This window comes from Kogia breviceps, chromosome 1 (genome assembly GCF_026419965.1).
Source record: "Kogia breviceps isolate mKogBre1 chromosome 1, mKogBre1 haplotype 1, whole genome shotgun sequence".
Lineage (NCBI taxonomy): Eukaryota > Metazoa > Chordata > Mammalia > Artiodactyla > Physeteridae > Kogia > Kogia breviceps.
The window spans coordinates 40,500,765-40,522,791 of NC_081310.1; the positions used below are offsets into that span (position 1 = coordinate 40,500,765).

The following is a 22,027-nucleotide window of genomic DNA, read 5'->3' on the forward strand; positions in this document are numbered from 1 at the left end:
TCTCTCTCTCTCTCTCTCTCTCTCTCTCTCTCTCTCTTTCTCTCTCTCTCCTTCAATTCCCTGCCAAATCTTCCTAATCTTCCTGAAGATAATGTAATTCAGTTATGATGAAAACTTTAGAAACAGGAAACACATTCTGCTTAGACTGTTAAAACTTTAAATATAAAACAATTCAGCGCTGGCTGGACTCATCATCGCACCACGAAGCATTCCTGTTTACCATTAATTTAGCGAAATAGAGGAAGGCAGCAGAAAAAAAATCTTGGTTTTCTAATGACCTTTAAGTAATTGCTCATATTTCAAATAGACTCAAGTTACCATAAAAACTTTTTCTTCGGCAGTAAACTCTCATTTCCTTTGAATACAGCTTTAACCCTACATTCCTTTACTCCTTCTTCAGACAGTCATTGTTCCTTCCTTTGGTTCAAGGCTGCCTTCTTTCCCCAGTCTTCCTGGTTTAAGAGTGACAGCCTGGGGAAGGTGCAGCAGCACATACAGGAACCGAGGCCACTCTCGCCAGTACTAGTCGTGTCTCTGAAGGATGCTGGGTTACTCTGGGCTCCGTCACCCACAGGTGTAGTGAAGGGCCTCATAGGGACCCAAGAACGGTGACTCCATGTTACAGAAGAGAGTCTCTGAGAAGAGACTGAAATATTTACCAAAGACAATCATTAACATTGCTTCATTTCTACAAAAGAGAATGAGAGCTGGTGGACTTAGAACTGTACCATCAAGGAATGAGAAGCTTCTTAGGGCGTTTCCTCCTATTAAACTGCTTTTGAAATGGATAGATTTTCAGAATGATTCTACCCAACTCTCCCTCCAAAGAAGGCCCAGGGATTCAAGACACAGATCTCTGCTCCACAGACAGGCAGGTACTGGGTAAAAGTACACACATGCTTGGAAGCCCTCAGGAGAATTAGATCATTGTTTATCCTCATATTTTCCTCTGCCGGCACAGACTTGAATTCTTAGCTATGAAGAGCGAACAGCAGGCTTCCAACAAGATGTTGGAAGTTCAGACTTGGAGGTGCTCTCTTCTCCTCCATACCCATAGTAATGATGAGTAAAATATAAAAAGAAAAACCAAAAGTGGCTTTACTAATTCAAAAACAAGATAAACTTCTCCCTGGACCAGTAACAGAACAGAAATGCAGAGCACTCAACAAAGCCGAAGCCAGGGCCTCAGGTCTAGAAGCTGGCAGTCACAGGCACGAGTTCAGTTCCAATGGTTAAAAGAGATAAAAATGTTTCACAGAAGAAAGGTGAGTAGAGTCTGCTTTAAAGCTTAAAGGCAGGGGATGAGGTGAGGCTCCCCTGGTTACAAAAAGAGGCTGAAAATATAGGTTGATGACATGTTTCCTTGGGATAAACATTTATGGAAACTATTGGACCTGGAAAGGCTAGAAGGCACAGATATTAGTCTCTCCAGGTAAGGAGTCAGATGCCCATTGCCTAAGTAACCAGGTCTACAATAGCCTCAACATTGCTGTGGCGCAACACTTCCAAATGCCATTAAGTCTGGATTCTGAACTGGGGCCTGAGGAGCCTGAGGGAGGCATGTGCAAAGCTACCAGACAGAGCAGATGCACAGAGAGGAGAAAAAGGAACAAAATAAAAAGACTTTCCGCTAAAAACGGCCCTGCCATACAAAATTCCAGAACACATAGTGAAATGCAAGACTAAGGAAGATAACCAACAAAAGTCAAAAATCAACAATCAGAACACAATTTCACTCCAGTAAAATAAACTACAGCACTGACTGACCAAGACTTGAAGTATGATCAGGCTGCTCAAATAGATAAATAACAGAGGAGTATGCATTGGAAGTGAATAAGAAATTATGAAACAGGAACAGGTAGAAATAAAACCTAAACTGGAAGATATGGGGAAAAAAAGCAAATTTGAAATCCTGGAAATAAAAAATAGTCATTAAACCAACCCAATAGCAAAAAAAAAAATCCCTAGGATGTGACTTAAGGGAACTTTAGTTTTAGAAACATGGAATAAATGCCAGAAGCTGGAAGGGGGCACTCTCGAGGGTGGGGTGGGGCAGGACTCAGGCAGGAGCAGGAGAGAAGGCACTAAAGTTTTCAACTTGGGTCTAGTACTTTGACTTCTCAAACTGTATACATGTATAGCTTTAATAAAATTTTTTTTAAAAAATTAAAAGACTACAAGAAATAAGGAAGGATTACCTGAAGGACATGCAGTTCTTGCTTTCTTCTATATAGTCTCAGTTTTATTCTTGGAGTGAAGTAAACCATCAGAGAGATGAGAACATAGATTACATAAATTTTCACCTTCCTTACTTCTTTTATTAAGTTATAATGTGAAACTATGTCAATCAACCACACTGAAGAATATTATAAAAATCAGCTCTTCAAGTCACTGCGGATTCTGATAAGGATATTGCTCATTCAGTCTCAGTGGGACCCTTGGTGAGTGCCTCAGGCCTCAGTTCCAGGAGAAACTGCTTCAGCTGAGGAGCATGTATGTGTCCAGTCTTCCAGCTACTGTGCATTTTGAAATTAGTCTTTAGCTTTGGCTGCTGAGAAATTTAAAGCAAATTTGTGATTTATTTCTTGTCACCGTATAGGATCATATGGAATGCATTCTGGGTTCTAACCTGCTTTTATCTTATTTTTTGTCACTCTTATTTCACAAGTCAATATAAAATTTATTGTTGTTATATTGCATATACATGTATATATTGATACATATATGTGTATATGTGTGCATGGTGCCTGTAAGCCAATTCAGAATCTTTTGGGTGGGGAAATGGTATAATTAGATAAAACAATTGAGGTAAAACAAGTTGCAAAAGAGAGGAAAAAGGAAAAGAGAAAAAAAGAAACAAATATAGGCTGGATCTTGGGGTCATGACTTTGTAGGACACTGAATGCCAAGCTAAGAGTCTGAAGTTTATCCTGAAGACTAGGGATAATGCTGAATATTTTAAAAATTCTGAGCAAAGAACGGCATGGAAATAGTGCTATTTCAGAAAGCTTATTCAAAAACAGTGCGCAAAAGAGATGAAAGGAAAGAAATTGAGTGCCAAGTGACCAATTAGGAGCTATTTCAATAAACTAGGAATGAGGCAAGAGTGCTGTGAGTAAATTGACTGACATTGTGTTTTAAAAGAAGGATCATATGTAACAGGCTTAGGAAAGAAAGTAAATACAACTTTTTTTTTTGCAATAAAGCATGTGACATTCAAGGAAGCACACTATGTACTATCCACAAACTTATGGAAACAATCAATTCTATTTGGTCTGTTCTGCTTCTATTGCCTTGGATTTTGACCTGCACAAGCCAAATCATCCCAAAACCTCCTCTAGAAGGTAAGTTTTATTTCTTCCAGAATTTAAGTTGTTGCTGATTACAAATGACAACTAACTCCACAAATGCAAATTACACCTGTTATTAAAAGGCCTCTTGCCTTCCTGAAACATGATACCATGCAAGTCCACTAACATACAGATGTGGCACGTAATAAATATTGCTTGATGCAGAAACCTGTTGAGATGAATTTTCTAGGTTCCAAGAAAAGCAGATAAATAAGCTTGAAAACTTTAAGTCTAGGAACTGAAGTAAATTTAATTTTTGAACTTATTTTTAACTTATGCTCTTTTGGGGATGGGCTAAGTTGAATTTACCTCTGTAGTATTTTTGCAAATCAAAGCAACAGTATAGAGATTTCAGAAGGGATGTTTATATCACTAAGTAGAGCAAAATTCTCAGATAAATAGAAACTCAAAAATATAACTGATGAACTAATTGAAATCAAGTTTATATTTTCACCTAAATACATATCCTACTCATTTCCACTAGGAGACATTTCACAGAAATATGGGATAATAGAGCCAGAAGGGGCCTTAAGACCATCTTGTCTAATTCCCTTGTATTACAGACGATGGAGCAAATCACAGAGGCTGAATGACTTGCCCAAGATCACTCAGTCTGTAAGATACAGAATGGACTGGAATACAGCAGAGTAACAGAGCACTTTTTTTTTTCATAATTGAGATCTTATTGGTTGTTTTGAGGATCAGTACACAGACATTTCAATTTGTACATAATTCTTTGGGCTTCCCTGGTGGCACAGTGGTTGAGAATCCGCCTGCCGATGCAGGGGATACGGGTTCGTGCCCCGGTCCGGGAAGATCCCACATGCCGCGGAGCGGCTGGGCCCGTGAGCCATGGCCGCTGAGCCTGTGCGTCCGGAGCCTGTGCTCCGCAACGGGAGAGGCCACAACAGTGAGAGGCTCGCGTACCACAAAAAAAAAAAAAAAAAAAAAAAAAAAAAAAAAATTGTACAATTCTTAAAATCTGAAAAATCACGTAGTTGTGATTCTTCTTCTAAACGGTTATTCCAGTGATTTTCCAGTTTAAAATTTGAAGGAAAATTTTCCTTAATAGGAAATCAAGTATCAATATCTTCAAATACTGTTTAGCTGTTACATCATAAATACCACTAATTCACAATTTAATATCGTATACATTATATACTCAAATTTTCAATCTTTTGCAATACATTACCAAAGTGTTAGGAAAACTGCACTACCAAGACCAAAGATGTTATGGAACGCACACAGTTCTTAAAGGGACAGCCAAGCTCAAGGGGTAGTTTTCTTTAGGAAACAATTCTACCAAAAACAACATGGGAATGGAAGTAATTTAAAATGTTCAAGACATAGTAAATGTACAATGTGACTCCAAATTGCCATCTAGTATGCTTTGTATTATAAGATATAAAAACTAATCCCCATCTATGTAATGTTAAGCTGACACCCAAGACAATCAAAGCCTCCTTATTCAATATCCCATTATTTTCTGGTTGTACTAAAAAATAAACAACCAGCAAATGATTTCACCTCTTTAAAAAAAACCCTTTACACTTAAAAAATGTGGGGATGTGGGATTCCCTCCTTAAAAATGTTTCTAGAGCTTCTAAAAAAACTTGCATTTACAAAATAGTTGATAAAAATATTCCTCTGGATCATGCAAGAAGGGAGACAAGGGCCACTGATAAGACAAGGTAGATGATATTAATCAGACTTGGCTTTTTTACTCCTGCTTCATCAGAGGCTAGACTCGCCTCATTTTTAGTTTCTCCATTTTCTCCAGGTAAGTCTTTATTTTCTTGCTTAGCCACTTTGGCCTTTTTTCTCTTTGCTCCCCTTTTTCTCTTTTGTGTGCACTTTTTTGTCTGAAGATATATCCTTTCCTGCTGTCTTTCTGGCTTCATTCCCACTTTTTCAGGAGCAGGCTTAGCTGACAACCTTGCTGATCTCCTCCTGGGCTCCCCATTCACCACCCCCTCTGTGGAGTTGACCTTCCTCTTGGGCATCATGATGGTGGGGCAGGTGTGCACCAGGTGCCTGTGGGCTACTGCACACACCTTCCCAAAGCTGCATGCTGCCACTCCTCCCACCCTCAAGTACTTTTTTTTTTTTTTTTTTTTTTTTTTTTTTTTTTCCGGTACTTGGGCCTCTCACTGTTGTGGCCTCTCCCACTGCGGAACACAGGCGCCAGGCACGCAGGCTCAGCGGCCATGGCTCACGGCCCCAGCCGCTCCGCGGCATGTGGGATCCTCCCGGACCGGGGCACGAACCCGTGTCCCCTGCATCGGCAGGCGGACTCTTAACCACTGCCCCACCAGGGAAGCCCTCAAGTACTTTTTTGATTATATAGCTTGGCCTACCTCTAACACAATATTTATGATGGCTAACGGTATGTGTCAACTTGACTGGGCTGCAGGGTGCCCAGACATTTGGTCAGATGTTATTCTGGGTATATCTGTGAGAGAGTTTTTGGATGAGATCAACATTTGGATAAATTGACTGAATAAAGCAGATTGCTCTCTCCAATGTGGGTGGGCCACACCCAATCAGTTGAAGCCCTGAAAAGAACAGAAGTGCTGACCCTACCACTAGTAAGAGAGAACTCCTCCTCCCTGACTAGGTGGGACATCAGTTTCTTCCTGCCTTTGGGCTCAAACCAAAACACTGGCTTTCTTGGGTCTCCAGCCTGCCAGCTTTCAGACTGGAACTTACACCATCAGCAATCCTGGGTCCGCTGCCTGCCAACTGCAGATGTGGGGACTTCTCAGTCCCCACAATCACATGAGCTAAATCCTTACAATCAATCAATCAATCAATCAGTCAATCTCTCTCTCCCCCCGCCCCCCCCACACACATACACACTGTTGGTTCTCTTTCTCTGGACAATCCTATCTCAAATAAACTTTGAACTCAAAGGAATAAAGAAAATGGTCTTAACAGATATGATAGACACTGTAGATCAGCTACTGAAAAGCTATCCACAGCTTTCTTCTCTCTTGTCTTCTACTGGAAAGCTAAAATTCTGTTTCCTTGCCTCTTTTATACCTACAGTAGTATGTGACATAGCTCTGACCCATAAGATATAGGTGGAAATCCCTAGGAGGATTTCCCTTTGTTCTTTGCATTTTATTTACACCCTTTTTTTTTTTTTTTTTTTTTTTGTCTAGAGCTTGGATGCACTGACTAGGGCTTGTGGGCAGCAGTCATCCGGGCACCATGAAGACAAAAGCATATGCTAGGGCTAGCTAAGGAGGAACACAGGAGGATTCTGGGTCTGTGATGAGACCTATGGGTAGCTGCTCCCATGTTGGACTGCTTCTCTAGAATTCTTGAGAAAAACACATCACACCTACTAAAGCCAGCTTTAGTCAGGTTATCTGTTATTTGTAGCCAAACTCTTTCCTAATATACTCTTTTAGCCCAGATTTCAACTGTAACAATAAGCCAAAAGTGAAAATGACCCCAGCTTTAATAAAACAATCACTTACTCAAAAAAAAAAAAAAATTAAGGGTCTGCCATATAGATGGCATGTAAGAGGCACCAAATCCAAAAACCTTCCCATTCCCAACCAAGGATGCTGATGAGAAGTTAGCTTGCTCCCTGCCATTCCAGGTTGTAATCTGAGGAGGAATCTCAGGGGATCCCCTATGATTCCTGGAATGTTTGTGAACAGCAAAACGGGAACACTAAAGTGGACTGAATCTTGGGGAGCTATTAGCAATGGGTCCAACTTTTCCCGTTCAATTCACTTATTTCTAAAAGCTCTTTTTAATGAAAAACTAATCGTGATCACTGACTCCTGCATCTTTAGAATGAGCTCATGGTCCTTTCGCATGCAGTGAAAGCAACTACCTGTCTCCATCGATGTCAGTGCCAGAAGTCACAGGTAGTTGTGGTACAGGGGAAGGAGAACTAGCTTTATCAAAAGATCTGTTTGAGACTTGGTGCTGCCACTTTTCCTTCATCCTCTCCCAGAGGCATATTTCTGAACCTTTTTGAGTTCTGTTTCTTAATTTATGAGTATTAAGTTCAAATGAGATAATGATTACAAAAGAATTCCAACAAATGTAAAACACTCTACAAAAGTTAAGATTTCATTAGATAACCTGATTGTGTGCAAACTAAGAGTAAACAGGTTCAATGTGAGGAAAGTGTAAGATTCATATGAAAAAAGTTTATTCATTATCTTTATGGCATTTATTTTGGCTCTTCTTCATTTCTCAGAGAGTAAAAGTTGCTAGATAAGTGGTCACCATCTGATAAAGTAGTGCAGTAGAAAGGCTTACAGAAAAAATTTGAAAGAAATAAAAAACTAGATAAAACTTGAGATGGTTACTACTGAGCAACAGCTGTTACCAATCGTAACAGAATTAACCCTCTTGCCGCAGGCTCCAATAGCACTCTGGCCTTCAGTGTCCTTTTAATTACACGTTTTACACCTACATTCCCTCTAGACTCTAAACTCCATGGATCCTTACCTGAGATTAAACCTCTTACTGCCTGGTGGGTGATAAGAGTTCCAGGAAATAAAACATATGCAGCACAATGTATTATTTTATTTACCTTTGTTTCCTACTATGCACTGAGGGTCATTTACTTCTGGATTAATGAAATAAAAGCAGAGTTCTCTGAGAAACCATGCAGATATTGCCCAGGAGCTGTTCCAAGCTGGTTCCATACAACATACCTTGTCCTGGGTTTGACACCGGAAACAGTCACAGTCAAAGCAGTATTGGTCCCTCAGCTGCTTCCGGCGCTCCTCACTGGTCATCAGCATATCCAGGTAGCAGATGGTGAGCTGCGGAGGCCAGAGAGGGAGGGGTCACACGGCTGCTGTGATCATTTTCTTTAACCAATGGCTATTATTGTGAATCATTAAAGTAAAACACGTTTTTATTGCACACCAAAAAGTGTAAGGGAGAAGATACAACTTATGGCCTCTCCACCCAAACAATCACATGTAAAGTTAATGTTAATGCATTACGTTCCAGTCTTTGTTATATGGTGAGCACATGTGTATCATATATTCGTTTTAAAGAACTGGGCTCATTAAATCTAGATACTTTTGTACCTTATCTTTTATTCACTAAACAGTAAACTATCAAGAGCTGTTATATGTTTGATATTACTAAGTTTTGGTAATAAATTTTGTAACCACTGGCAATCAAAGAAGCCAAATTTATCCTGGCAATCAAATGGGTGGCAGGTTATGTAGCCAGATTGCTCTTAAATCCTAATCAATTCTGTAGCTGCTTCATGGAATTTAGGGTCAACCAGATTTGGAATCTTGGAACTTAGTAGACAGTTCCCTTACTTGTGAGGCTTTTATTTATTTATTTTTAAAATAAATTTATTTATTTTTGTCTCAAGCCCTCGCTAAGCAATAGTCTGTAACAACTGGGCTCCTGCAGCTGAGACCACAGCCACTTTTTAATTCCCTAGATCTTTCTTTTGCCTCATGATCTGAAGCCAGAGCTGCCTCTGAGGTACAAAAGGCCACCATATCAGGCAAGTTCCTCTTAAACTCCAAATAACCGATTTCTAAGCACACTTTTTGAAACAGCCTGTTAGTAAGTCTGGGGCAGCATACACACTCATCTTGAATTATCAGGCTCTCAGGGGCCCAGTTTCCTTATTTGAGGAGAGATGTTAAAATGAGCTGATCTCTGTGTTCCCTTTTGGGTTAACTCTAGGACCCTCATTCTCAATCCAGCCCAATGGCTCTAAGTCATCAGCCCCAGCTATCGGGTCAGATTAATCGGTAGTACTTATCGGGTGATTACAATGGGCCCAGCGTGAAGTCAACAAATCCAGGGCCGGTCACACCAGAGATATATGCTTGACAAACCTAAGAGTTTATTACAAGGGCCAAAACTCAAGAGTGATCACGCCAGGCACTGAATGGGCAACAGGAGACTAATTACTTCATTTAACCCCCAAAAGAGACTCCTACGGCTTCCCTCAGTATTCTGTGACTGCCTGGAACCATTACCTGGACTGTGCAATGGCTTTCTAACTGGCCTCCCTGCTGCCGTCAGTCTACATTGCATCTTCTAGACTGCTTTAAGAGAGACCTTCCTAAAGCTCATATTTGATCATGTCATTTCTCTATGCAAAGAGTTCTGATGGTTTCTCCCCGCCTATAGGATAAGGATACACAAGGCTTCCCCAGAAGATTTTCTGCCTGCCTTTCTAGACGCCGCATCTCTCCCTACACGCTACCGTCTGTCACCATCATGTACACCACTACACGCTGAAACAATGCACGCCATGCAACGTGTATGGTGTTGGCCTTCACCAGCCAACGCCCTTTCCTCCACTCTCAGCTTATTCAAAATTCTCTCCTCCTTCTTGGCTCAAATACGCCTCCTCCAATGAAGAATGTCCAGTTCCTCCCATGCCTCTTTCACGCCATTGAAGTCTGCAAAAATACACTGTATCAAAGCTGAAGGTCTCAATGGCAAAAACATTTTTATTCATATTTTTTTGGGAAAAACAAGCCGGATAACTAACTAGTAATGACAGCTAAATCATTTTATCAACCAAAGATAAAAACCTTTATTAAAGACTCGTTGACTCACTAGTTTTAATGGAGAATCTGCTCACTAAATGTAGGGCTCATTTAGTGGGAACATATATATATGAAAATGTGCCATTGATCAGTGGATGTTTTAATGGCAAAGAACAAAACTGCATTAAAATATTAATGCTACTGACCGCTGCTTTGACGTTTTAGTGCCGCTCTTATGGAAAATGCAGTAAATCAATTCCAACATTAGAGTAATATCATGAAAGGTATTTGCTGGATATTGAATTTGTTGCTTACTTGAAAATTTCAAGGCAGAGTGAACCCCTTTTCCCTGAAGCCCATCTTCTCATTATGTACTTTGGAGTGGATAATAAGATCAAATTAAAATTACACTTGGTCTTCATTTCTTGAATTACATTGTCACAATTATAAATTTTTCTAATACTGGCTCTTAATTGAAAATAGACTTTGAAAAATCCTCCCTCTCCTTAAAGTCAAACCATAGTGTTATTCATGTCTCTTCTCTTTGTCACACCCTCAGAGCCAGTCAATTTTCAAATTCTGCTAATTCTAGCTTATAAATATATTCTTCAGATCCCCCATCACAAGCCACCACCTGAATCTCCCGTCTTCAGGCTGCCACTGTCACCTCTTGCCTGGATTATGCAACATTCTCCCAATCTTGCCTACACATGGAAAAACTCACCGTGCCATTCCTTTGCTGAAACTCTTCAGTGATGCCCCATATCCTGTCCCCTTCCCTTCCAACAAATAGTTAATGAGTGCATCCTATATACCAGGCACTGTTACAGACCCTTCAGGTGAACTGAGATCCTCAGTAAGGCCCCCATGGTTGCTTGGTCTGGTCCCTGCACATTCCCTCATCCGCTGGTCACATCCGAACTTGCCAGTCTATTGATGTGAACTGCTTCCTGTTCCTTGAAGTCACCATTCTGTCCCTGGCCCCTGTGGCTTTGTCTAGAATGCCTGCCCCTGTCTTGGCCAACTTTAACTCGCTGGATCCTTTAAAAGTCTAGGAGTCACTTCTCTGGAAGCCTTCCTTATCCTCTCCCACCACCCCTGATCCTTACCACCACTTGAGTGTCCCTGCTCTGAACTTCTAGAAAGCCCTGTGCCCATTTACACTATTTTAGTTTTCATATTCTATTATTGTGTTCTGTTCTGTGTCAGCTTCCTCAATTACACCTTGAATTCCTGAAGGCAAGGTAAGGTCTTACTCATCTTTGTATGCCCAACGCCCAGCCCAGTACATGATACCAGTAGGCATGCAGTGAATTTGTTAAATGACTTAGCAAATAGAGATGGCTGGGAGGAGACAGAGACTGTTATGATCCCAAAACATTTTAGATGAAAACTGATACTCGGGGATACTGATATGCTCAATCTGTGCAAATCACATTTCTCTCAATTGCTGTGGCTCCAGAGAACACTGGAAGCCAATGGCATTATTTGTAACAGCTACAATCTCTTCTAACCAGGAAATCCCATGAGGGTGGCCTGGACTGTCCAGCTTTCTTCCATGATCCATGTTCTTGAAGACTGTCAGGTGATAACATGTGTTTCATAGCTTAACAAAACCCAGAAGAGGCAGCCATCAGCAACCCAGCATGTGAGCCACGACTTAAACTATAATACACACATCTCTTGGTACAAGGTGCTGGATGAGAGACAAAAACCCAAACAAACAAACAAACAAACAAAACAAAAAACAGCCCCCACCCCCTGCTAGACACAAAACATCCCAGAACTCAACATTACAGTGAAAAACCTTAAACAGCAAAGTGTTATAAGTGGTGCTGGTATGAAGGGAAATGGTCCAAAAAGTCCAAAGGATGACTTTATGTGGAGAGAAACAAAGGTAAGAAATTTCTGTTATGGTGGAACCCTGTGTAATTTTCCAGTTCTCCTTGTCTGAGGTTTGAAATGTTCTCATCTCAAACTGGCAATGCATTGGCTTTCATGTTACTTTCTTTCCGGGGCCCATGGGACACACCTGAGGATTGGTGGTAGTTTCAAAATGGGTCTAAGGTTCTATTCCACCTCTGGTTTTGTGTCCAGCAAACCTCATTCATTCACTCAACAAATACAGACTGAGGAGTTTCTATATTCCAGGCGCTATCCAGTCTTCTCTCATGCAGCCTACATTCTGGTACTTCCATCCCAAATAGCACATTTTAAAACTGGCCCTAATGAGCAATAAAGCCAAAATGCAAAATTGATGCTATAATACACAATTTCTACATTTCCTTTCTTTATCCAATTTCACAAAACCCAATATTTGCACAGTAAAAAGGAATTGTCCCTCTTAATTAACCCCAAAATGTCCTTTCTCCCTCTCCACTACCTCTACCACAAGGGGCCGGTTTTAAGTGTGCAGGATGTATTTTCAGTATTGGGGTGGCTACAAGCATGAACTGAGCAGGGACTAGACATGGGAGATCCTCACTGATGCAACAGTTGTACACAGCGAACAGCTGTCCCATCCAGGATGCCAACAGCGCCCACAGTGAGAAACACTGCTGGTCTTTACACCATGTATGCTCGATTTAACAGAGTCAACCCAACGAAGTGTTACTGAATGCCTCCTGGGGTGTAAGGCAAAGTGCTAGGTGCTAAAGGAGACACAGTAAGACACAACTGCCTATCTTCATGAAGCTCACAGCTGAGTGGAGAAGTCACCAAAAGGGCTGGAATAAGTGCCAAAGAAATATTAATAACCGCTGTAAGAGAGAGCTCAGAAGAGAAGATCTTTTAATTTGAGAAATCAGGACAAGTTTTATAGAAGACATGATGTTTGAGAGGGCCTTGAGGGGTGTATTATGTTAAGACAGGTAGAAATGGTGGGCAGACAGAGGGGAAGCAAGTGAGCAGAGAAAACGTCATGCATCAAGACATGTATAATGGTAGGGAAAGAAATTTATTTTCTGAACAAGCTGGTATACAAAGGACTTATGGGGAGAATCCTCTCTTTGCTGAGAAGCCGCTTTGATAAGTACCATAGGGAAAAATATCTGAGTCTGCAGGGCCTGATGCTGAGCAGAATATTCTGTGTCAGGCAAGAGGAAGGATTTGCTTGTTGCTCCAGAGATGGAAAGAGAAGGACATGAAATAAGCACCAAAAGACAGTGTTTTTTCAACTAAATGAAAAATAACCAAGGAGAAGAACTGGCAGCCAAGCCTAGAACACAAGATATAAAGAGATTTCTTGGTTGTTTCTGCAAAGTCCAACTGTTTCCAATAGTTTTTCTGTTTGCTTGTCAAGTTATCTTTTCTTTTTAAATTTAGTAAAACACCACCACCACCATCATTATCAAAAGGCAGCCATCCCTCAGCTCCCAAACTAATGTTGAAATTGGATAGTGGTCCCCTCTTCTTACCTGCCTTGAAGTCACATATGACCCAAGGAAAAAAAAATCGAAATTCTATATACTGTTCACAGATATCCCAGTGTACCAACTACACTGATGCTAAAAATTGGAAATTCAGTAAGTGGCTGTATAAGAGACAGCTTATTCAGTTGAAAATCAGTTTGGACCGAGCCTTATCAAAGCCAAATCCCTGTCTACGTAAAATATGGTACCTCTGAGTTTAGGTTTTATTGGCTGAGGGCTGCATCAATTCAATAAAAGCTTATGATGATCTGTTTTCCTTGCAATAAATATCCACTTTAGCAAATTGGAAGGTAGAAAGAAACTGGGTTCTAAAAAGTGTAAATATCTATAACCCAGAATTCTGGGTAGTAACTGTGTAAAACCTGTCAGGATCGGGTTCAGCAGCCCTGGAGCAGCCCACCTGCAGCTGCCTTGCGAGACCTCGGGCTTCTGAGAAGGCTCCTCATCAAAAGAGGCTGGCTGGGCAGCCTGCAAAACTGAAAGGGTCAAGGCCAGTTCACTGCTGGAGGTCATACGTCCTGTCCCCTATTTCCTTCACATCTTTGCTTGGACAGTTACCCAGAGATGCTGATGCTGATAGGTTGGTAAAGGTCCAACTGACAACCTGAAAGAGTAACACTCGTTTGCTTTCTTAACATGAAGGTAAAAACGAGTCACCTCTGAAATGCAATCAGGGACCTTGGGAATAAGTAAGCCCCTGGGATCTCATTCACAAGCTGGGCTGCCCTCCCTGCCTATGGAAGGGTGACCACTTGCAGAGATGCGAGGGGCCCCTGAACTGTCATACGCACAAAACACACACTCTGTCACACACACGCCTCTCACCCACACACGTACAACAGGAACGGTCGTCATCCAGAAAAATGGTGATTAAAAAAAAAAACGTTAGCTCATCTGTAATCTGGGAGAGGTGACGGGTAAATCAGTCGCCGGGCAGAGGTGCTATACATCTGCTCCTTGGCAGAAGGACAAAGAAAAGCTGCCCCTCAGGCACAACTGGCTTTAGGGCAGGGCCTTGCTGAGAGGGTCTCTGATGGAAAAGGAGGCCAGCCAGTGGGAAACACGGGTTCCTTACCTCCTCTCCGGCCTCAATGTCTCGGACTGCACGCAGTAAGAGGTGGGGTCCGTTGAACACAATTGAACAGTTGGGGTCACAGCTGTGATTGAGCAAAGACATACTGCAGGAAAGAAAAAAAAAAGGAGAGACCATCGTGGCCCAGTAGATGGAGTCACATATCTAAACTTAACGACTATTGTAGGCAAAAGACACTTTAGCTTAGGGGCAGGGGGACAGGTAAGGTTGACAGTGTACCAGGGATTGAGTGCTCTGGGGCCACTAGCCCACTTCCTGTGAAGTGAAACGCTCCCCAAGACGGAGGCTCATGAGGGAAGTTTGTTAATAAAAACATTTCCTGAGTCCTTCGGGGGGATGGGTGACAGGAGGTAGTTGTCTCATTATACCAGCCAGTAAGGCAACCCAACATGAAGATGGGAAGAAACACTGACTTGCAAGGGAATAATTTCTGAGATAATGGGATACGGCAGTTAAAACCGCGGCCAAGACATCACTGAGCTTCCCGCACGGGACCGCATTTGTCGAGCTCCTTTGGAGGAACTGCCACCTGCACGAGAACATGCACAGCTACACTGAAGAATAATTAGGAGTACTTCCTCTTCAACAGAACGCTAGGTTATCTCGCTAACGAGACCCTCATGCATTCTGGGCCATGGCCACGTCATTTTATTACCTTGGAGGCACCTTTTTTTTTTTTTTTTTCCTTCTGGGGAGGGAATGGATTTCAGCTGCCACCACATTTACAGTTAGAAATAACTGTAAGCCAACTGGCGTAGTACGGCAAGTCTGGTGAAACGATCGTGTGCATCAGCCCAGAAGGGTGGGGGAATAACAAAATCTCAGCCTGATGGTTTATTAGCACCCACAATCCCCAACTTTTTACCCCAAAGTTCCTGAGAACAAGAATTTAGGTCTGAGGTATGCCTCTTTGTTAAAACCATAGCATATAATGTGGGGATATAAAACGTTTTTTTTTTTTTTTAAACTTCACATTTTCCATTGTCTTGTAACTTATCATTAAGTTTCAAGCGTGGCTCTTGAAGCAGTGGCTTGTAACAGCCTTTCTAACTACTTTTAAAAGGCTGGGGAGGTGGGTGGGAATTAAAGTTGCTTCTTCCAGTAAACGAAATGCCATCCACCATACCTAGGATACAGGCCAACGCCAACTTCCTGCATCTCTGCATTACAGATGGTGAAAGAGTTGCAGATCACCTGTAAAAACAAGGAGGAGACAGAATTACCAGTCACCTAAGAAACTTCATAGGCAAGAAAACAAAAATTTTCAAAATAAAATGTAGGATCCTTGGGACTTCCCTGGTGGCGCAGTGGTTAAGAATCTGCCTGCCAATGCAGGTGACACGGGTTGGAGCCCTGGTCCAGGAAGATCCCACATGCCGTGGAGCAACTAAGCCCGTGAGCCACAACTACTGAGCGTGTGCTCCAGAGCCCACGAGCCACAACTACTGAAGCCCATGTGCCCTAGAGCCATGCTCCGCAACAAGAGAAGCCACCGCAATGAGAAGCCCGTGCACCACAACGAAGAGTAGCCCCCGTTCACCGCATCTAGAGGAAGTCTGCGTGCAGCAATGAAGACCCAACGCAGCCATAAATAAGTAAATAATAAGGATGGAGCAGGAAAGAGAAATTTTAAAGAATATGTGCCATGTGTTAGATTTACTTCTCTTCATTATTTTATTTATTTATTTTTATAAATTTATTTATTTACTTTCGGCTGCATTGGGTCTTCATTGCTGCGTGCAGGCTTTCTCTAGTTGCGGCTAGCAGGGGCTACTCTTCATTGCGGTGCACCGGCTTCTCTTGTGGTAGCTTCTCTTGTTGTGGAGCGCGGCTTCAGTAGTTGTGGCTCATGGGCTCTAGAGCACAGGCTCAGTAGTTGTGGTGCACAGGCTTAGTTGCTCTGCAGCATGTGGGGATCTTCCTGGACCAGGGCTTGAACCAATGTCCCCTGCATTGGCAGGCGGTTTCGTAACCATCGCACAAGCAGGGAAGTCCCTGCAGTGTGTTATTTGAAACGTGCTTGTACCCAGTCACCAAAACCTTCTCTCTTACCTTGTCACTTAGAAACAGAACATGAAAATTATAAAATCTAATCTGACTGGTTTTTAAAAAGTAAATGATAGTAATGGTAAACATCAGGTCATGAAACCATGATGCTATCTAAGGCCAAACCAAAAACATTCATTTAAAAATCTATGTGTTATATATGGACTCTAAGAAAAAAAAAATGTCATGAAGAGATTAGTGGTAGGATGGGAATAAAATACAGACCTACTAGAGCATGGACTTGAGGGTATGGGGAGGGGGAAGGGTAAGATGTGATGAAGTGAGAGAGTGGCAGGGACATATATACACTATCAAATGTAAATTAGATAGCTAGTGGGAAGCTGCCGCATAGAACAGGGAGATCACCTCTGTGCTTTGTGACCACCTAGAGGGGTGGGATAGGGAGGATGGGAGAGAGGGTGACGCAAGAGGGAAGAGATATGGGAACATATGTATATGTATAACTGATTCACTTTGTTGTAAAGGAAAAACTAACACACTATTGTAAAACAGTTATACTCCAATAAAGATGTTAAAAAATAAAAAAATAAATCTATGTGTTGATAAATAATGCTTTTTTTTGGGGGGTACAAAACTAATTTAAAGCAAACTAAACTGTGTATATCACTTGTTAAATGGACAAATTAAAATTTTGTCCTTATGTTATATGAATATTATTGATTTTGCAAATGTATTTTACTATACAAGCCAGGTAATAAATAAAATAATCTTACTTAGGTAAACTACTTTATCACATCCCATATTACAATATACTTGGACATGTGTCCTTCTAGACTCTGGTACATTCAAGTACCTTTTCCACAACTTTAAAAGTGTCTGTCACATTTCAAGTTGTGGTCACAAATAGTGTACACTAGACATATAGAATACTCAGCATTGACTTGTCAAGGCTAAAATCAACATCAAGGCCAATGTCATAACTGAGGGAACAGCAATCATAAAATTGTGCTTCCTATTTTACATGTTTTCCAAGGTCAAACTAGCAAATGAAGATTCACAGAATGAAGCCCCTTTAGATAAAATGTTTGCTTTCTAAAATCCACCCATATTTTCATTTTTCTAAGGGCTTTACTCACAGCAGAACTTATTATATCTTCAACAATTGCCCTTGATAATCGAAAGCAAAACAGGATTGATATTCACAAATTTGCCCATTGTTCTTTCCCTGAGGATATTACCTAGCATTTCACCTCCTTATAAGTCATCTGATGAAAAAAGCACTTACTATAGATGTCTGTCAAGTATGTATAAAAATATAAAGCCCTGGAACATGATTTCCATTGTTTAATTTCCCTCCCACATCCTGAGGCTCAGAACTACTATGATATTCTTAAATAACTTATTATAGAATATTGTTGTAGGTTTCCATAGCTCCTACATAAGAGTCTTTTCTGTTAAAAAATTCATTTAGTCATGCTCCTATCCAAAAAGTTTATTATCACAATGAATTCAACTTTTTTCCGTACAGCACACACTTAAAGATTCTTTTGTTCAACTTGAATCTCTAAAAATGTTCTCTTACATGATAATCTAGTTTCACCAATCTCTTTCCATGTAGTTGGAGCAAAAATCTACCCGTGGGCAGTGCTAGTATTCCTCATTGTAATTTTTCTGAGTTTCAGTACTAAATTCCTAAATGAAGTATGCTAGGTGGTGAGTATCACCGGACTGAGGCTGAATTGAATATAGCAGAGTGTACCCCAAATCAAGTTAATTGATTTTCCATCAAGTTAATGGAGAAAAGAAAACTGCAGAAAAATATTCCATGTGAAAGATAATACTGAACACTAACCAACTGCTTAATGTAATCCCCAAACGAAAGACAAATTCAAGTGTGAGCTGAGGTTATGCTATGTAGAAATTAAGGTGAATATTCTTTCCAGGGGAAAATTTGGCAGGCGAGGGTTTGTCATACTGATCATACTTGACATCTCAGGGACTGAAACCCCAGAAGCATATATCTCACATTAGAGCACCATGAAGTGTGCATGACTCATCTGCAAGCTGCACGGCCTGCACCAGGGTGTTTTGGGGACTAGTGTCTGGAACTGTTTCTGGCAAGCAGTGGCCACAGGTGAGGGAGCACCTCAGTGGGTCAATCCTTCTGTGGCTTCCCAAGCCTACCCAATCCCTGGACACTGCCCAATGACCCACGGGAGCGGGAGCCAGGAAAGAAAGGACACCAGACTAGAGAGTCATAACTCTAGTTATGTAGTCCAGAGGATGCAAGAAATTAGGCTCTGAGGTTAGACAGTCCCTCTTGTGATCTCTCAAGGTGTGCTCCCTTATTTTCAGAAATATAGAAGCAAGTAAAAGAGAAAATAAACCATGGCTTCATTCCCACCCACACCCCAACCCTTTCTCTAAGAGATAATCAGCCCTTCCCCACTTCCACCAGCCACTCTTACAGACAGACAGATACACAACAGATGGGTGGGACTTCAATGCAAGGACACGATGTGACTATCTGTCCTTTCTTCTGGTACCATATTAAATTAAGCAGCATAATGAATACATAAATGGTACCAGCCTCTCTCCTGACCAGGCGCCTGAGTTGGTGATGATAAAACACTGGCACGCACCGTGCACCACTGCAGTAGTGACCTACAGAGATTCGTAAGGGAAGACCCCTTGTCCCATTCAGAGTTCATCAGAATGTGAAGAGGAGGGGATTTGAAAAGGCAGATTAAATACATCTTTTCTTCTATAACGTGTATTGCTGAAAGTAAAGTCTGATAGACTCTTCTTGGCTAGTTAGTAGGACTCCTTAGTAGGAAAGCAATATAGAAGCATGAGCTTTAAAAAGATAGACAAGCCCTGGGCGAGGGAGAGAGGCTGACTGCTGGGCTTGGATCTGGTCCTGACCAAATCCTCCAGTCTTTTCCCGGCCTCTTCTGAAAAGCCTTCTCTCCTGGGAGGCCTCTGGTCTCACCCAGCTGGGGAGGGAGACCCCTTGGCCTTTGCCTCCTGCATGCTGTCCACATACTCCCACACTCGGCACAGGATATTACAGCTATTTCTGTATACTTGACTTCCAAGAGAGTAGAACGTCTACTTTATTTTTTTTTTCCTCCCAGCTCAGACATGTCTGACACACTGTGTTCAAAAAATGTTTGTTTAATATTAGTGACTTTGTTAGCCTTTGTGACTTCTATATAGAATTGTTAATAAGCCAAGGCAGGACTTCCCAGGTGGCGCAGTGGTTAAGAATCCACCTGCCAATGCAGGGGACATGGGTTTGATCCGTGGTCCGGGAAGATCCCACATGTCACAGAGCAACTAAACCTGTGAGCCACAACTACTGAAGCCCGTGTGCCTAAAGCCCGTGCTCGGCAACAAGAGAAGCCGCCACAATGAGAAGCCCATGCACCACAATGAAGACCCAACGCAGCCAAAAATAAATAAATTTATTTTTAAAATGTAAAATATAAAATTATAAAAAAATGTATAAATAAACCAAGGCAATCATCATCATACAGCCAAAAAAAAAGTTCTCTTAACGTCCTCCTCTCCTTCCCACTTTTCTCTCTCTCCCCATCTCCATTCCTTCCTACGACAAAGTCACAGTTGTAGGAAGTCACAGTGACTTACACAGACTAGGTTCTGGAACTATAAGAAGATACAAGGTCAGAACCCTGCCCTCAAGGACTCTGAGACCAGCAGGGGAGACAGCTGTATTAGTCAGTTAACAACATTCGAACTGTACTAGTGCCCCTAGCTCAGCTGGGGCAGGTCAGCGAAGGCTCACTGAGCAGCATATGCCAAAGGAGGTACCTGGGATCTGGGGTCACGAGCGTAACTCAAACTTCTTATTCCTTATGTGACACAGTGGGAAAATATCAATTATAAACTCTAAAAATGTGGTTCCTTAGATTGAGGAAAACTGGCATAAACCTAATACCTACACAGACCCCTTTGACTTTCAAAAGTTAAAGGTGGTGACATCTGATAATAGTAGCTATTACGAAGTAAACACCAATAAGTAAAAGAAATAAGGGTCTAGGGTTTTGACACAGATTGCAGAAAATACCCACCACATTTCTTTCTTGGTTTAAGAAGACTCACAAACCTCTAAAATGTGTCTTCTTCTCACTCCATGTTGTGGAGAGGAGAAAAAAAGGCACAGCAGTATTAAAGATAGTAGTACCTAAAATACCATGATCTAATTGTTTTCTCTGAAGAGCCAGGAAGGATATACTTCAATTTAAAAAAAAGCAAGCAAGCAAGCAAAGAAAAAGAACCAGAAAGGAGATGCAGGAAGGGCTGAACGCAGGCCAGGGTGACTCTTGGGAGGGGAGCCACCTGGGTAGGAATGACGTCAACGCTTTCCTCCACCACTTGCCGAGGCTGTGTGAAAATCATACTACTGAACTCACAGTTTTCCAGAACAGAAAAGCCTTTACTAAACCCAAATATGTAGCCTGAGAGACATCTGACATTTCTGTGGTGCCCTTTGAAGGACTCCTCATCTTATCTTGTCTACTTCTCCAGCTCCTCACCAACAAGCTGTTAGTACTTTAGCTTCATTTTAAGGATGAGGAAAAGCAAAGCTAGGAGAAATCCGTGTGCTGTTCTCTGGTACACATTCACCAGCTCTCACAAAGCAGCAGAATTGAGTTTGTCTTAGCAGAAAACTCAGGCCCGAAGGAATTATATATAGGACAGATTGGGAGAAGGGGTTAAGTGAAAGGCGAGGTCTGGAACAGTGCTGTAGCCCGGGCCTTCAGAATTGGAGATTTATTCGCTCATTTATTAAGGGCCTATTAGGCACCAAGGCACCACCAGCAAGGAGCAAAAACCACCCCTTTCACCACTTTGCCTGGTGATCCAAGTGAAATAAGAATGTAAAAAATGTCACATTTCTCTCCAGTTCTGACAAAGTTTGGCCTTCCTCAGCCAAGGATTATTTTCCTGACTATTGGCCATATCTCTTTGCAAGTCACTCTGTCAAAATACAAGTTGCAATGACGCAGGGCAGCACTCTAATCTGTCAGCTCAATTTAGAAACACATGAGACCGCTGGTCTTCCACGGCCCGGGGTGGTGCACTGGCCGCCCACCCTCTGATCATTCACACAAAGGATTGCTGGGGATTACTGAAGACCAGCTGGGCGACATAAATTAAAATGGGTGGCCTTTGAAGTTTCCACTCTTCCATTGTCTGACTGCAGCCAGCCGCCCTTACCAAATTAGTGCCACAAAGAAAGGGATACTCGCTCCCCAATACAGGCTGGAAAGATCAATCCGCTACAAAAGAGCAAGCGGCTAAAGGAAGCAGGAGAAAATGAGGCCTTGATACCTTGTCACGTGACTGTCACAGTATTTGTAGGCATTCACACAGGGAAGGATCCGAGACAGCATACGGAAAAAACTCTTCCTACCCACATGGCCCTCCTGCCATCTTCCTCCCAAATAAGCGTGATTGTGGTCTCTTGTTTCATGGACGCCTTCTGCCTTCCCACCTGATCACATTTTAAAACATAGGGAATCTGTATTTTTTTTTTTTTGCGGTACGCGGGCCTCTCACTGCTGTGGCCTCTCCCGTTGCGGAGCACAGGCTCCGGACGCGCAGGCCCAG

At 41.9% G+C, this 22,027-nt stretch overlaps 1 protein-coding gene and 1 pseudogene across 1 annotated transcript in view; both read right to left on the minus strand.

Annotated features, from left to right (window-relative positions):
• SMYD3 (SET and MYND domain containing 3) overlaps positions 1-22,027 on the minus strand; it is a 739,596-nt gene that overhangs the window by 159,365 nt on the left and 558,204 nt on the right. Inside the window, exons 6-8 of the mRNA XM_059068124.2 lie at positions 15,510-15,577; positions 14,366-14,468; positions 8,036-8,146 (exon numbers count right to left, since the gene is read on the minus strand). Of these exons, the coding sequence (XP_058924107.1) occupies positions 8,036-8,146; positions 14,366-14,468; positions 15,510-15,577 (282 nt within the window). The remainder of the gene's footprint in view (positions 1-8,035; positions 8,147-14,365; positions 14,469-15,509; positions 15,578-22,027) is intronic.
• On the minus strand, positions 5,003-5,353 carry LOC131764712 (non-histone chromosomal protein HMG-14 pseudogene; annotated as a pseudogene).